At 52.1% G+C, this 14,164-nt stretch overlaps 1 protein-coding gene across 2 annotated transcripts in view; it reads right to left on the reverse strand.

Moving 5' to 3' along the window:
• LOC138258806 (zinc finger protein 2-like) overlaps positions 1-1,421 on the reverse strand; it is a 74,211-nt gene extending 72,790 nt beyond the window's left edge. For both annotated transcript variants that reach the window (XM_069206042.1, XM_069206043.1), the window contains exon 1: positions 1,264-1,421. In XM_069206042.1, coding sequence (XP_069062143.1) covers positions 1,264-1,278 — 15 coding nt within the window. In that variant the 5' untranslated portion in view covers positions 1,279-1,421. The remainder of the gene's footprint in view (positions 1-1,263) is intronic.
• Between the last annotated feature and the right edge of the window lie 12,743 nt (positions 1,422-14,164).

Raw genomic sequence — 14,164 nt, forward strand, 5'->3', positions numbered from 1 at the left:
AGCCCAGAGTCTGACCCCACTGGCCCAGCAGACGAACATAGGAGCCCAGAGTCTGACCCCACCTGGTCGCCCACGGACACAGGAGCCCAGAGTCTGACCCCACTGGCCCAACAGACGAACACAGAAGCCCAGAGTCTGACCCCACTGGCCCAGCAGATGGACACAGGAGCCCAGAGTCTGACCCCACCTGGTCCCCCACAGACACAGGAGCCCAGAGTCTGACCCCACTGGGCCAACAGATGAACATAGGAGCCCAGAGTCTGACCCCACTGGCCCAACAGACGGACATAGGAGCCCAGAGTCTGACCTCACTAGCCCAGCAGATGAACATAGGAGCCCAGAGTTTGACCACACTGGCCCAAAAGACAGACACAGAAGCCCAGACTCTGACCCCCCTGGCCCAACAGATGAGCACAGGAGCCCGGAGTCTGACCCCACTTGCCCAACAGATGAGCATAGGAATCCGGAGTCTGACCCCACTGGCCCAACAGACGAACATAGTAGCCCGGAGTCTGACCCCACCGGCCCAACAGACGAACACAGGAACCCAGAGTCTGACCCCACTTGCAAACAGACGAACGTAGGAACCCAGAGTCTGACCCCACTGGCCCAACAGATGAACACAGGAGCCCAGAGTCTGACCCCACCTGGTCACCTACGGACACAGGAGCCCAGAGTCTGACCCCAACGGCCCAAAAGACGAACACAGGAGCCCGGAGTCTGACCCCACTGACCCAACATACGAACATAGGAGCCCGGAGTCTGACCCCACTGGCCCAACAGATGAGCACAAGAGCCTGGAGTCTGACCCCACTTGGTCGCCCACGGACACAGGAGCCCGGAGTCTGACCCCACCTGGTCACCCACGGACACTAGGAGGTCACTGAGGATTACCTTCTTTCTCTGGTAACAGCCCCCAGTGAAATGTCAAAGCTTTGGAGAATATCCCTCCCAAGAGGACCCCCCCAAACTGAGGCGCCCCAACTTCACTCCCAACAAGAAAGTGACTTCTCACCCGGCTGGGACTCAAATCTCACTCCAGCCAAACGCAGCGCTACGAGGCCCGAGAGGCGGCCGAAGCGCTATACAACACAACGGGACTCAGAAAGGGAGGCAGGACACAAGTCGGGGGGCGCCGTCCACCCTGCCAGGACCCTGCACCCCATGAAACATGTCAGCCCCAGGGCACATTCAGCAGCAGCCCCAGCAGTGCCTGCTCTCACCCCAGCAGCAGTGTGCAGCTGCACCGGGGTGGGGTCTCACCTCGGAGTCTTGCATCTCTGGACTGACTCCTGTCCGAGGATCTCCCTCAAGGATCCGAATTAAAGAGAGGGGGGACTCAGTCTGTGCAAGAACCGGAGCAGAGGAGACCCCAAAACACCAGCAGCATCGTCCCCAGGCACAAAGATCAGCGGGTCCCTGCGCCTGCTGCACATGCACTGAGGTGGAGACACTGATCACCGGGAGTGCTGAGAGTGAGATCCGTGCAGAGAGGCACTGATCCCCCAGGAGGGCTCAGAGAGAGATCACTACAGATACACTGATCCCCCGGAGGGCTGAGAGTGAGATCCGTGCAGAGGCACTGATCCCCAGGAGGGCTGAGAGTGAGATCACTACAGATACACTGATCCCCCGGAGGGCTGAGAGTGAGATCCGTGCAGAGAGGCACTGATGCCCCTGGAGTGCTGAGAGTGAGATCCGTGCAGAGACACTGATGCCCCTGGAGGGCTGAGAGTGAGATCAGTGCAGAGACACTGATCCCCAGGAGGACCGAGAGTGAGATCACCACAGAGACACTGATCCCCGGGAGGGCTGAGAGTGAGATCGTGCAGAGAGGCACTGATCCCCCGGGAGAGCTGAGAGTGAGATCACTACAGAGACACTGAGCCCCCGGAGGGCTGAGAGTGAGATCAGTGCAGAGAGGCACGGATCCCCCGGAGGGCTGAGAGTGAGATCAGTGCAGAGAGGCACGGATCCCCCGGAGGGCTGAGAGTGAGATCCGTGCAGAGAGGCACTGATCCCCCAGGAGGGCTCAGAGTGAGATCACTACAGAGACACTGCTCCCCCGGAGGGCTGAGAGTGAGATCCGTGGAGAGAGGCACTGATCCCCCGGGAGAGCTGAGAGTGAGATCACTACAGAGACACTGAGCCCCCGGAGGGCTGAGAGTGAGATCAGTGCAGAGAGGCACGGATCCCCCGGAGGGCTGAGAGTGATATCAGTGCAGAGACACTACTAACAGGGGAGAGCTGAGAGTGAGATCCGTGCAGAGAGACACTGATGCCCCTGGAGGGCTGAGAGTGAGATCAGTGCAGAGACACTGATCCCCAGGAGGACCGAGAGTGAGATCACCACAGAGACACTGATCCCCCTGGAGGGCTGAGAGTGAGATCCGTGCAGAGAGGCACTGATCCCCCTGGAGGGCTGAGAGTGAGATCCGTGCAGAGGCACTGATCCCCAGGAGGGCTGAGAGTGAGATCCGTGCAGAGGCACTGATCCCCAGGAGGGCTGAGAGTGAGATCACTACAGAGACACTGATCCCCGGGAGGGCTGAGAGTGAGATCACTACAGAGACACTGAGCCCCCGGAGGGCTGAGAGTGAGATCCGTGCAGTGAGGCACTGATCCCCCAGGAGGGCTCAGAGTGAGATCACTACAGAGACACTGCTCCCCCGGAGGGCTGAGAGTGAGATCCGTGCAGAGAGGCACTGATCCCCCGGGAGAGCTGAGAGTGAGATCACTACAGAGACACTGATCCCCCGGAGGACTGAGAGTGAGATCAGTGCAGAGAGGCACTGATCCCCCAGAAGGGCTGGGAGTGAGATCACTACAGGGACACGGATCCCCAGGAGGGCTGCGAGTGAGATCCGTGCAGAGAGGCACTGATCCCCCAGGAGGGCTCAGAGAGAGAGATCACTACAGAGACACTGATCCCCCGGAGGGCTGAGAGTGAGATCCGTGCAGAGACACTGATCCCCAGGAGGGCTGAGAGTGAGACTGGTCCCCAGGAGGGCTGAGAGTGAGATCAGTGCAGAGACACTGATCCCCCGGAGGGCTGAGAGTGAGATCCGTTCAGAGGCACTGATCCCCAGGAGGGCTGAGAGTGAGATCACTACAGAGACACTGATCCCCGGGAGGGCTGAGAGTGAGATCGTGCAGAGAGGCACTGATCCCCCGGGAGAGCTGAGAGTGAGATCACTACAGAGACACTGAGCCCCCGGAGGGCTGAGAGTGAGATCCGTGCAGAGAGGCACTGATCCCCCGGGAGAGCTGAGAGTGAGATCACTACAGAGACACTGATCCCCAGGAGGGCTGCGAGTGAGATCAGTGCAGAGACAAGGATCCCCCGGAGGGCTGCGAGTGAGATCCGTGCAGAGAGGCACTGATCCCCCAGGAGGGCTCAGAGAGAGATCACTACAGAGACACTGAGCCCCCGGAGGGCTGAGAGTGAGATCCGTGCAGAGACACTGATCCCCATGAGGGCTGAGAGTGAGACTGGTCCCCAGGAGGGCTGAGAGTGAGATCAGTGCAGAGACACTGATCCCCCGGAGGGCTGAGAGTGAGATCCGTGCAGAGAGGCACTGATCCCCCAGGAGGGCTCAGAGAGAGATCACTACAGATACACTGATCCCCCGGAGGGCTGAGAGTGAGATCCGTGCAGAGGCACTGATCCCCAGGAGGGCTGAGAGTGAGATCACTACAGAGATACTGATCCCCGGGAGGGCTGAGAGTGAGACTGGTCCCCAGGAGGGCTGAGAGTGAGATCAGTGCAGAGACACTGATCCCCCGGAGGGCTGAGAGTGAGATCCGTGCAGAGAGGCACTGATCCCCCAGGAGGGCTCAGAGAGAGATCACTACAGATACACTGATCCCCCGGAGGGCTGAGAGTGAGATCCGTGCAGAGGCACTGATCCCCAGGAGGGCTGAGAGTGAGATCACTACAGAGACACTGATCCCCGGGAGGGCTGAGAGTGAGATCGTGCAGAGAGGCACTGATCCCCCGGGAGAGCTGAGAGTGAGATCACTACAGAGACACTGAGCCCCCGGAGGGCTGAGAGTGAGATCCGTGCAGAGAGGCACTGATCCCCCTGGAGGGCTGAGAGTGAGATCACTACAGAGACACTGATCCCCAGGAGAGGTGAGAGTGAGATAAGTGCAGAGAGCCACTTCTCACAGAGGTGAGTGATATCACTACAGTGACACTGCTCACAGACAACGGCTGAAAGCGAGATCACTACAGAGACACTACTCACAGAGTAGGGCTGGGAGTGAGAGACTGTTCCCAGGGGGTGGCTGACAGGGTGAGATCACTGAAGAGACACCACTCCCTGTGGAGGGCTGTCTGCGATAACTACAAATAGACACCACTCTGGCAGACAGTGTCAAAAACTGTCAGGGACTGAGATCACAAGAGAGACTGAATCCAATTTAGCTTTTATTGGTACTCAGGTTAGGTTAGCCCTTTGGCTTGCAGACCTGAGCCCCGGTCACCCAGTGACTTTTAACCTACTTAGCTTTCTCTGTCTTAGTCCATTTATTTAATTATTTCTTTTGAGATGGCTGCTATTGTTTATAGTTAGAGAAATGTTTTGATTTGCATTATCAGTGCCACTCAGTAAAGGCGTCAGTATCAGTGTCATAAGCAAGTGATGTGTGTAGGTACTCACATCATGTCCCTTTCTCACGTACCTGTGACAGGAACATTATGTACACTTGTTGGAGATTGTTTACATGATTGTCGCCAGGAGTCTGTCTCCTTATCCATAGTTTGGGAACATACCTGCGTCTGGAGCCTTACATGATCTGTATAAACACATCCCACACAGACAAGGTCATTAGAGGGATTCCTTCCAGATGCCATTTAGGCTGCACGTCACCTCGCTGCAGAACTCTTCTTCGTGTCCCCACAGAGTCTGTCCTAGAGACCTCAACAAGGGTTGGGGGGGCGCTTCTCATGGACCCAGTACTGGCAGATCAGGTTTATCACACCTACCTCTCATAAGGTTAGAGATCAGGCTCTCCATGCTAGGGATTTTACATTTTTATGTTTATTCCAAGATGGTGGGGGGCTTTGTATTCACAACTCTCGTCTTTACAATTATGGTACTTTAATTTTTCATTATCCTAATCACTGCAGCTCATCCATTTTACCGTAGATGGCTGTCTTTTCAATAAACCAATTGAAAACTTTCCTGCATCTCCTACATTGCCTGTGTATGACTGAGACTTATTACTAAAATGTCAAAAGGATAATTTCCATTCCACCATGACGCCCCTGAGACGTCGCACTCTGGAGTCCATACGTAAAGGCTGCCAGAAATCACCGTTTACTGTTAGGGTTTTTGGTGAGGTACTGATGGGAGCTGAGAGGGCTGGGCCAACAGTTGTGACTTGTTGTAGGATTGATTTAGTCACCTGCAAACAAAAGTGCTTTCATCCCTAAACCAGCAAACTCTTCCAGGAGCGAGAGTCCAACCACAACATGGCGCCACCAACGATGGTGTTCTGGCACTAATTTACGGACATCCTGAGTATCTCAGTCTCACGCACAGCAGGTACCCTAGGTACCATTAAACGGAGACGTCTGTGATCTTAGGGATAATCCTCCTCAGCGGAGTAAGAGCCATCTAACGAGGCTGTAGGCTGTCCAAGCTTGAACTCCTAAAAGGACTTTCTTGCCATTTGGTGTTCCATCTCTGTTGCCATTACTCAACATGGCTAACGCCATAGACATTCCAGAAAATGTCAGACACGCATTAACAAAACATCTAATAGCCCATGGCTTAACAGATGAGAGCGGGGATGTCACATTTATAGTGGAAGCTCATGAAGCCTCCCAAACAGAAACTATTTCTGGGTCACCTTTCCTGAAGAAGATGAGACAAGATACATTTCACCCATACAAAATAACAAACTAAGCACAGCGGTACCGAGCATATCAGTATCTAGAAATAGCACTTTCCTAACAAGAACATAAAAATTTGTTCAATGGCGCCCTACCACATGTAATACAACTCATGAAATTAGGGGGGTCATTACAACCTCAGCGGTCTTTTTACAAGACCGCGGAGGGACCGCCGTGCTGAAGACCGCCAGTGCAGGCGGTTTTCCGCTTGGCGCATTATGACTGCTGGCAGCCCTCCGTCCTTTTCTGGACGGAGAGCCGCCAGCAGCCATACTGGCGGTCGGCGGGGAATTGGAGGTTGCTCCACCTCCACCGCCACGTCAACAGAACACCGCCCATCGAATCACGTTCTGTGATTCGGCGTGGCGGTGTTCTGTTGACGGGGTGCTGGTGGCAGAGTAGCCCCCATGGATCCCGTCTCCTCCCGGAGGATCAACGGACCAGGTAAGTTGATCGTCCGTTACGGGAGGGGGTGGGGGGTGTTGTGTGTGTGCATGGGGGTGTGAGTATGTAGAAGGGGTGTGTGAGTGCGTGTATGCATGCGGGGGTGTTGTGTGTTTGGAAATGTGTGTGTGGCTGTATATATGTATGTCTGTATGGATGTGTGCTTGTATGTCTGAATGTGGGTGTGTGTGTATGACTGTGTGTGTGGCTGTTGGCATATTTGTTGGAGTGTGCGCGTGTATTGGAGATGCCTGCGTGCGTGTCGGGTGTGAATCAGTAATGTGATGTTAGGGGTGGGGAGGGGGGTCCTGCCACCTTTGAGGCGTGGCAGGGGGGGGTGGTGGGTGTCAGGGAAGGACTCGGGTTGGGGGTGGGGAGTGGGTTAGACCCCTGGCACTGATAGTGCTCACCGCCATGGATTTCATGGCGGTTCCCAACCCTATGAAATCCATGGTGGTGAGCCGGGTCATGATACCGCCGGCGGTAGTGGGACGGCCGCCGGGCTGGAGACCTAAGTCTCCAGCCCAGCGGTCGTCTCCGCCATGGCGGTCTGATCAGAGAAGTGGTAGGTGACCATAGCGGTAACCGCCATGGCCATAATTCAATTTTTTTTACCACCAGCCTGTTGGCGGTAAAACCGACACTTCTCCATCAACCGCCAGGGTCGTAATGAGGGCCTAGGTCTCTTAAGTAATGACGTACTAACATGGGCCATGTTTGCCACATATACACCACATCCTGGTGTATAGGCTATGCAAATAGCTGACATAGGCACACTTTATAATGAACTAGTAAAACTTTACAGACGATTAGTACAATTCGCTTTGCAGACCTTGAACACCGCCCCAACACCAGCTGGTCGCCAATTGTCCATTACTGGGTTTAACCCACAAATTTTACATTTTATCGTGAGCAAAGCGCCCACGGAACGTGAGAAAATTCAGTTCTAGATAGCACAAAAAACTAACCAGCTGGAAGCAATGTTTCCCAATATGGGAGCCCAAGATAAACATAGAATTCTCACAATGTGCTTGCCATGTGGAATAGTTCCCTCAGAAGATGACTGCACCAAATGGGGTACAGTCTTTGATGCAATTTACACTGCCACGCTTGGTACCCTGGCACTTGCCAATTTACCATAAGTGTTAAAACAAATTCAAAATGAGCACAGGGCTGCTCCAGCCTGGATTTGGTGATGAAACTGATGAGTAATTTTGACACACGGTCCTCAGTCATACTCAGTAACATGAAAGGGGAAGTAATAGCATTTGCTACACACTAGCGACTCTGGGAGATTCCACAGTTGGAACAGGAGCATCAACTACCAAAAATTATTTCCAACACCTATACTAGTATAGGATGGGATAGTTTGGGAGTCAAGCCAAAAAAGCCTGAAATTCAGAGTACTACCTCCAAGGACGCGAGGGTTCTAAAAAATCCTGGGATAAACAAAAACAAAGTAAACAGAGAAGAAGTCAGAGAGCAGACTCTCGGCATCCAGAGGGCTCCGAAAAGAGATATAGGGGGTCATTCTGACCATGGCGGTCATGGACCGCCAGGGCCAACGACCGCGGAAGCACTGCCAACAGGCTGGCGGTGCTTCCGGGGGCATTCTGACCGCGGCGGTAAAGCCGCGGTCAGAAAAGGGAAGCCAGCGGTTTCCCGCCGGCTTCCCGCTGCCCCAGGGAATCCTCCACGGCGGCGCTGCAAACAGCGCCGCCATGGGGATTCCGACCCCCTTCGCGCCAGCCTGGTTCTGGCGGTTTTCACCGCCAGAACCTGGCTGGCGGGAACGGGTGTTGTGGGGCCCCTGGGGGCCCCTGCAGTGCCCATGCCACTGGCATGGGCAGTGCAGGGGCCCCCTAACAGGGCCCCACATAGATTTTCAGTGTCTGCGTGGCAGACACTGAAAATCGCGACGTCGCACCCCTTCCACTCCGCCGGCTCCATTCAGAGCCGGCATCCTCGTGGAAGGGGGTTTCCCGCTGGGCGGGCGGGCGACCTTCTGGCGGTCGCCCGCCAGCCCAGCAGGAAACTCAGAATGACCGCCGCGGTCTTTTGACCGCGGTACGGTCTTCTGGCGGTTCCCGCCAGGCCGGCGGCATTCGCCGCCGGCGGGGGTCAGAATGACCCCCAATAATCTCAGAAACACAGAAACTTTAAAGGCTCCTGACAGATATACTGATTCACGTCCCTCTTGTTTCTTTCAGAACACACCGGTTAGACGTAGTGAAAGAGTGGGCCGGTCAGAGCAACATTCTGACTACGTGAAACAAAAGAGAGACTAACATCGGTCTTCAGACAAGAAAGAAGACAAATCCCCACAACAAAATCCACAATTTGGAAAGAAAAAGGTGGCAGAAATGTAAATTAAACATGCCAGCAAACTTGAGAACATTGCTGAAGAATAAGACGTGGGCAGTGACCCTGCTGGACAGCGCGGCAGAAGTCACAATATGTCACCAGAGTCTGAAAGATCATCTGGATGTAACAGCAACTAACGGCTTTCTTGCTGTCGAGACTGCAGACCGGCGCGTTCTCCGTCCCAACAGGGTTTGTGATTTAAATATCCAGATCGAGGGAGACATAGAGGCCACCATTAGTGTAATTTTAAGGGATGAGCTTAATCGTGATACCCTATTGGCTGAAAGGAAATGGCCACCCAAACACGTCTGTAAGCTCCCACATGGGGAAGATGTCATTTTGCCTTCTTTCTCAGATCTTGTTCTGGAAGCGATAAAGCAAGCCTCCGCTGTCAACTAGGTTTTGGCTCAGGCACCCGCGATATACCGCAACCATGTAGGGTGGGATAAGGATTCCTCCTACCATGTGATACCTATTAGGTCTACACTCCAGCCTCAGCCCCAATATCCTGTTAAAAACAAGGCTAAAGCTCCAATGAGAGACATCCTTACTCAGCTTGAGTACCAGGGAGTACTAGAGCCCTGTGTCTCTGCAATGAATAACCAGTTATTCCCCGTTGCAAAACCAAACCATTCATATAGAGTAGTCTTAGATTACAGACACTTAAACAATTACATTGTATTTGCATTACAAAATTCACACAGCACTGCACTAATTAACAACCTAGTGCATAAAAATACAAAACAACCATGGATATTTCCAATATGTTTTTCTGCCAAAACGTAGCACATGAAAGTCGGGCCCGGAGTGCATTCTCATTTGGCTCACAAAAACGGTTTTGCCCCAGGGCTATAAGAATATCCCAGGGTTGTTTTCTGCCCATGTAAAATCAGTATTGCATGATATTGATCCCAAAGAGTTGTCCTAGTGGATGACATCTATCTCACAGATGACAACATCAACATTCATCTTGCCAGGGTCGATCGGATCATTCTAGGATTCGCAGCCCTTGGCTACGAATTGAATTTCAAGAAAACTAAGATAGCCTTTCTCATTGTATTGTTCCTAGGATACGAGCAATCAAACGAGGGTAAGAGTCTGGCCCACACTTTTTTAGAAAAATGTGCTCAATTGCAACCACCAAACACTATCAAGAAACTGCAGTCTTTACTTGGTTTCTTTAACTTTGGCAGAACTTACATTCCAGATTATGCACAACGCATCAAACCACTCTATGACTTAATTCACCTAGATTTCTCAAACAGCCATTGGACAGTTGAGTACACACGCATCCTTAGAGGACTGCAGCAAGACATGCTAGAAGAAAAACACTTACACACATGTGACAACAAAACAAATTTAGTCAGAATAATTGCTGGTGACATCAGGTTCACCTATGTCATCTTTAATGAGGGTGACATGGTGCCCATAGCTTACAAATCACACTTATATCCCAACACAGAACAACACTTTGAACCCACAGAAAATATTCTGACTGATGTACAGATGGCTGTCCTGAAGAAGAGGCCACCTGCCAAGGGAAATGCATTATTTCATTACCACAGTGCCGACTTTAGAGGCTGTCACCAAAGCAAGTGTTCCCAATGCTAAAGCATTACATCCACACTCGATTCAATGGTCAACGTCGCTGACTGCTGGCGATGTTGATTATATCATTGACCCAAAACTTCTGCAGTATGAGCAGGGGTCACCAGCACCTCTTAACATCTTGCCACTTGACAGCTATCATACTGTCATTTGCACTGATGGTTCAGCACAACCAGCTGTAGGTACAAAACATCAATATTCAGCCGCTTGTGAAGCCGTGAGTGGAGTAATGAAGGATGGTGCATTCCACCCTCAGAATACCTGCACGCAGACCCTAGGGGATTGCATAGCCCAGTTGGCTGAGCTTAAAGCTGTCATCTTGGCACTAGAACATACGGATTCAGGATATCTCACGTTGATTGTGTGTGATTCGTACCACTGTGTCCAGTCTTACAATGATTACCTCAATCACTGGCGGTTGAACGGATTGAGATGCTCAAACGGGAACACCATTAAACACAGAATTCTGTGGGGGAGGGGGTCTGATTCAGGGATAAGCTACCAGATGCTCATATAGTACATGCACTAGGCCACCAACGGGTAGGAGCACACGTTATTGGAATCACTTTGGCTGACGAAGCAGCCAACTCTGAAGTAGCTACAGCTTCTGGTACTGCGGGGACTCGTTCCCACATGGGATTGAATAATGAGGTACATGCTGCAGTGAAGGATTTGGCTGAGGGCAAGCCTCTTCCAAAAGCATACCCTAATAAATAAATATAATATAATAAATATTCTTACCATATCAGTGCACAGAATGCTGCCTTTACGACTATTCCTGGGGTGGGAGATCGAGTGATCCCCAACCAGGACCAGAGACTAGATCTCATTAAAGCAGTGCATGAGGGTGTCGCATCTGCTCGTGCTGGTATCACGGCCACAATATTGCTCTTACAGAAATGCTTCTGGTGGCCGAGTCCATACAAACAGAACAAGCAATGTGCCAGCAAATAAAGGGTTCAAACATCAAACGCCCACCGCAGACATCCCTCTTGGTGTCCAGTAGGCCACTACACTGTGTGTACCTGGACCACTGTGGCCCCTTACAACCTGAGGGTGCATACAAATGCATCTTAGTCACTGTAGATTCTTGTTCTATATTCCGGTGGGTATGGCCACAGCGGTGGGCTGCCGGTCAAACTGTTATAAAAGACTTGCTGGTCTTTATCGGTACATATGCAGTTGCAGCATTCCACTCGGACCAGGGCCCTGTTTTCAGAGACACCATGAGGACGATGGGTGTTGAACTCCATTAGTCTTCCCCATATTATCCCAAGGGTAATAGTGTTGCGGAAAGGAGAAATCTTTACCTAAAGCAGTCCTTAACAGCTAGAGTATTAGGTTGAGGCCACAGTTAGCTTCAACACCTACATGGGGTCCAGACAGCACTGACCAATCTGCCAAGATGGTCCTTGGGAGGACACACTCCTTATGAGGTCCTCTTTGGGATACTTATGGATATCCCATAGCTACATGGCCCTGGTTTTGTGGCACCAGACACCCCTTTTGATATAAATGAATGTCTCACTGTCTTCCAGGAGCTTCAACAATTTTGTGATGATAATTCATCCGCCAGTGCTGCTACTTTAGGAATAAGGGATTTGCCAACAACAGGCTGGATTCCTAAAGTTGGGGCTGTGGTTCGTGGGAAGATTGCTGGGAAGAAGGAATTCAGCCCATCTTACAGAGCACAGGTTTCAGTCCTGGGAATACAAGGCACCAGAACTGTCATCCTACCACCGCTACCAGGTTGCAAAGGGAACAGATTTGTCTCCATCGACAACATACATTTGCATCATGTGGCCGATCCTGCACAGTAGATCCAGAGGTCCCTTGGGTAGTCCCCAGTCCCCTCTCACTACCCAACAGGATATACCTCTCCAAAGAAGGAACAACACTTGAATATACCAGCATGTACACCAATGCTACAAATGCCTCCTCGAGCATGGAGAGGGCAGAGAATTACCTTGTGCTGATTCTTGTTACCACTTCACCAACAAGAACTGTCCAAGATGTGGCTGTTTTCTACCCCAATGCAACATAAACTGATGATACCAACTACTATGAACCTCCAGGTGAAGTGGATCTATCCACCAGTAATGCACTGGCTCCTGTCTTTGCAGAGACGGGTTCTGGGTACTTATTCGACCAAGATTACTTCTCTACAACTTCATCTTCATCTGCAACTGAAACTATTTCAAAGACACAAAAGCTGTACACATGGTTAAAAAATAACTATTTGGTTTATCCATGGTATTATCTGTGGATATTTCTGACATTGCTTGCCTTTCTTTTATGGATTGGTTTCATTTTTTTTTCTCTTGACAATTGGTCGTTATCTTCCTGAACGCTTTTCTGTTGAGCCAGTGGATGAAGTTCTAACACAATATCTTTCCTCACATAAGGTTAGAAAAGTTCCAGGATTGTGGCACGATCAAGCCTGTAGGTGATGATTACATGTCTTTCCTACGTTGTCGACAGGTCCACCAGCCGTCTGTACACCGGAGGATGCCGCCATCTCCTCACATGTCCCAGCGGACAACAGCGAGCACAGAGTCAACCAACTCAGAGGTACGCACACGCAGCTTACACAGAACACGATTCATAATCCAAAATTAGCATGTATGAGTGTTGAGGCAAGGCCTAGGTATGTGTGACGCAGTTAAAAATAGAGCCATGTGGGCCCCTGAAATGGCGGCTGCCTGACCTGTAAAGTGGGACAATGGGATATGAGGTAACTGCGCTGGCATTGTACACCGTCGCGGTAGGCGGTCGAAGACCGCGGCGCAATTCTGCATTGGTTAACATTGGACCCTATGGGTCCCAGGAGCCAATGACGATGTATGCCGGCAGTGACGGTACGCACCGCCGCGGACGTGACCGCCATTTTCTATCTGTTCAATCACTCGATACCTGATCTTCGACAGGAAAGGACCTACACTGCAAGTGCTGCTGTGACCTCAGTCTGGAAGAGACAATGGCTCGTGCGTCTGGGGAAAGGGCCCATGCCTTCACATCAGAGGAGTTGGAGAAACTCGTGGATGGGGTCCTCCCCCAGTACACGCTACTCTACGGTCCTCCAGACAAACAGGTAAGTACACTGGGAGCATGCTGTATGGGCTATGCCTGTGTGGAGTGGGGTGGATGAAAGATAGGGGGGGAGAGTATGAGGCGTGCAAGAAACGACGGTGAGTGCATGTGCCACATGGCAAGGGTAGGGATGCGGGCCAATGACTGTGACGGTGTAGTTGGTAATACCTTCTCTTTTTCCCCTGTACAATTCCTGTAGGTCAGCGCCCACCAGAAGGAGGATATCTGGCGTGCCATCGCCAAGGACGTCCAGACCCTGGGGGTCTATCACAGACAGAGCACTCGCTGCTGTAAGAGATGGGAGGACATTTGCCGCTGGAGCAAGAAGACGGCGGAGGCCCAGCTGGGGATGGCCTCCCAACGTGGGAGGGGTGCCCGTCGCACCATGACCCCCCTGATGTTCAGGATCCTGGTGGTGGTGTACCCGGAGTTGGATAAGCGCGTGAGGGCATCACAGCAGCAACAAAGGGGTGAGTACACTCTCATTCTGCTGATTCAGTGTGCAGTGGAGGTGTCTGGGTGGGGAAGGTGGTCTGTGGGTTCCCCTAGGCCAGGGCGAGTGTGCTAGTTAGGTCCCCTTTTTCAGGGAGGCCCTGTGGCACCCCACCCCACCTGGGTACAGTGCCAACTACACCTAGTCAGGCTCCTGTGACATCCATGTGTGCAGATGTCGGCAATAGCCTTGTAGGCCAGGTCCCAGGGATTGCATAGTGGACCCCAAGTGCGCGGCGTAGTGCAGGGGGCTTCTGTGTCTGT

This window comes from Pleurodeles waltl, chromosome 9, assembly GCF_031143425.1.
Source record: "Pleurodeles waltl isolate 20211129_DDA chromosome 9, aPleWal1.hap1.20221129, whole genome shotgun sequence".
Lineage (NCBI taxonomy): Eukaryota > Metazoa > Chordata > Amphibia > Caudata > Salamandridae > Pleurodeles > Pleurodeles waltl.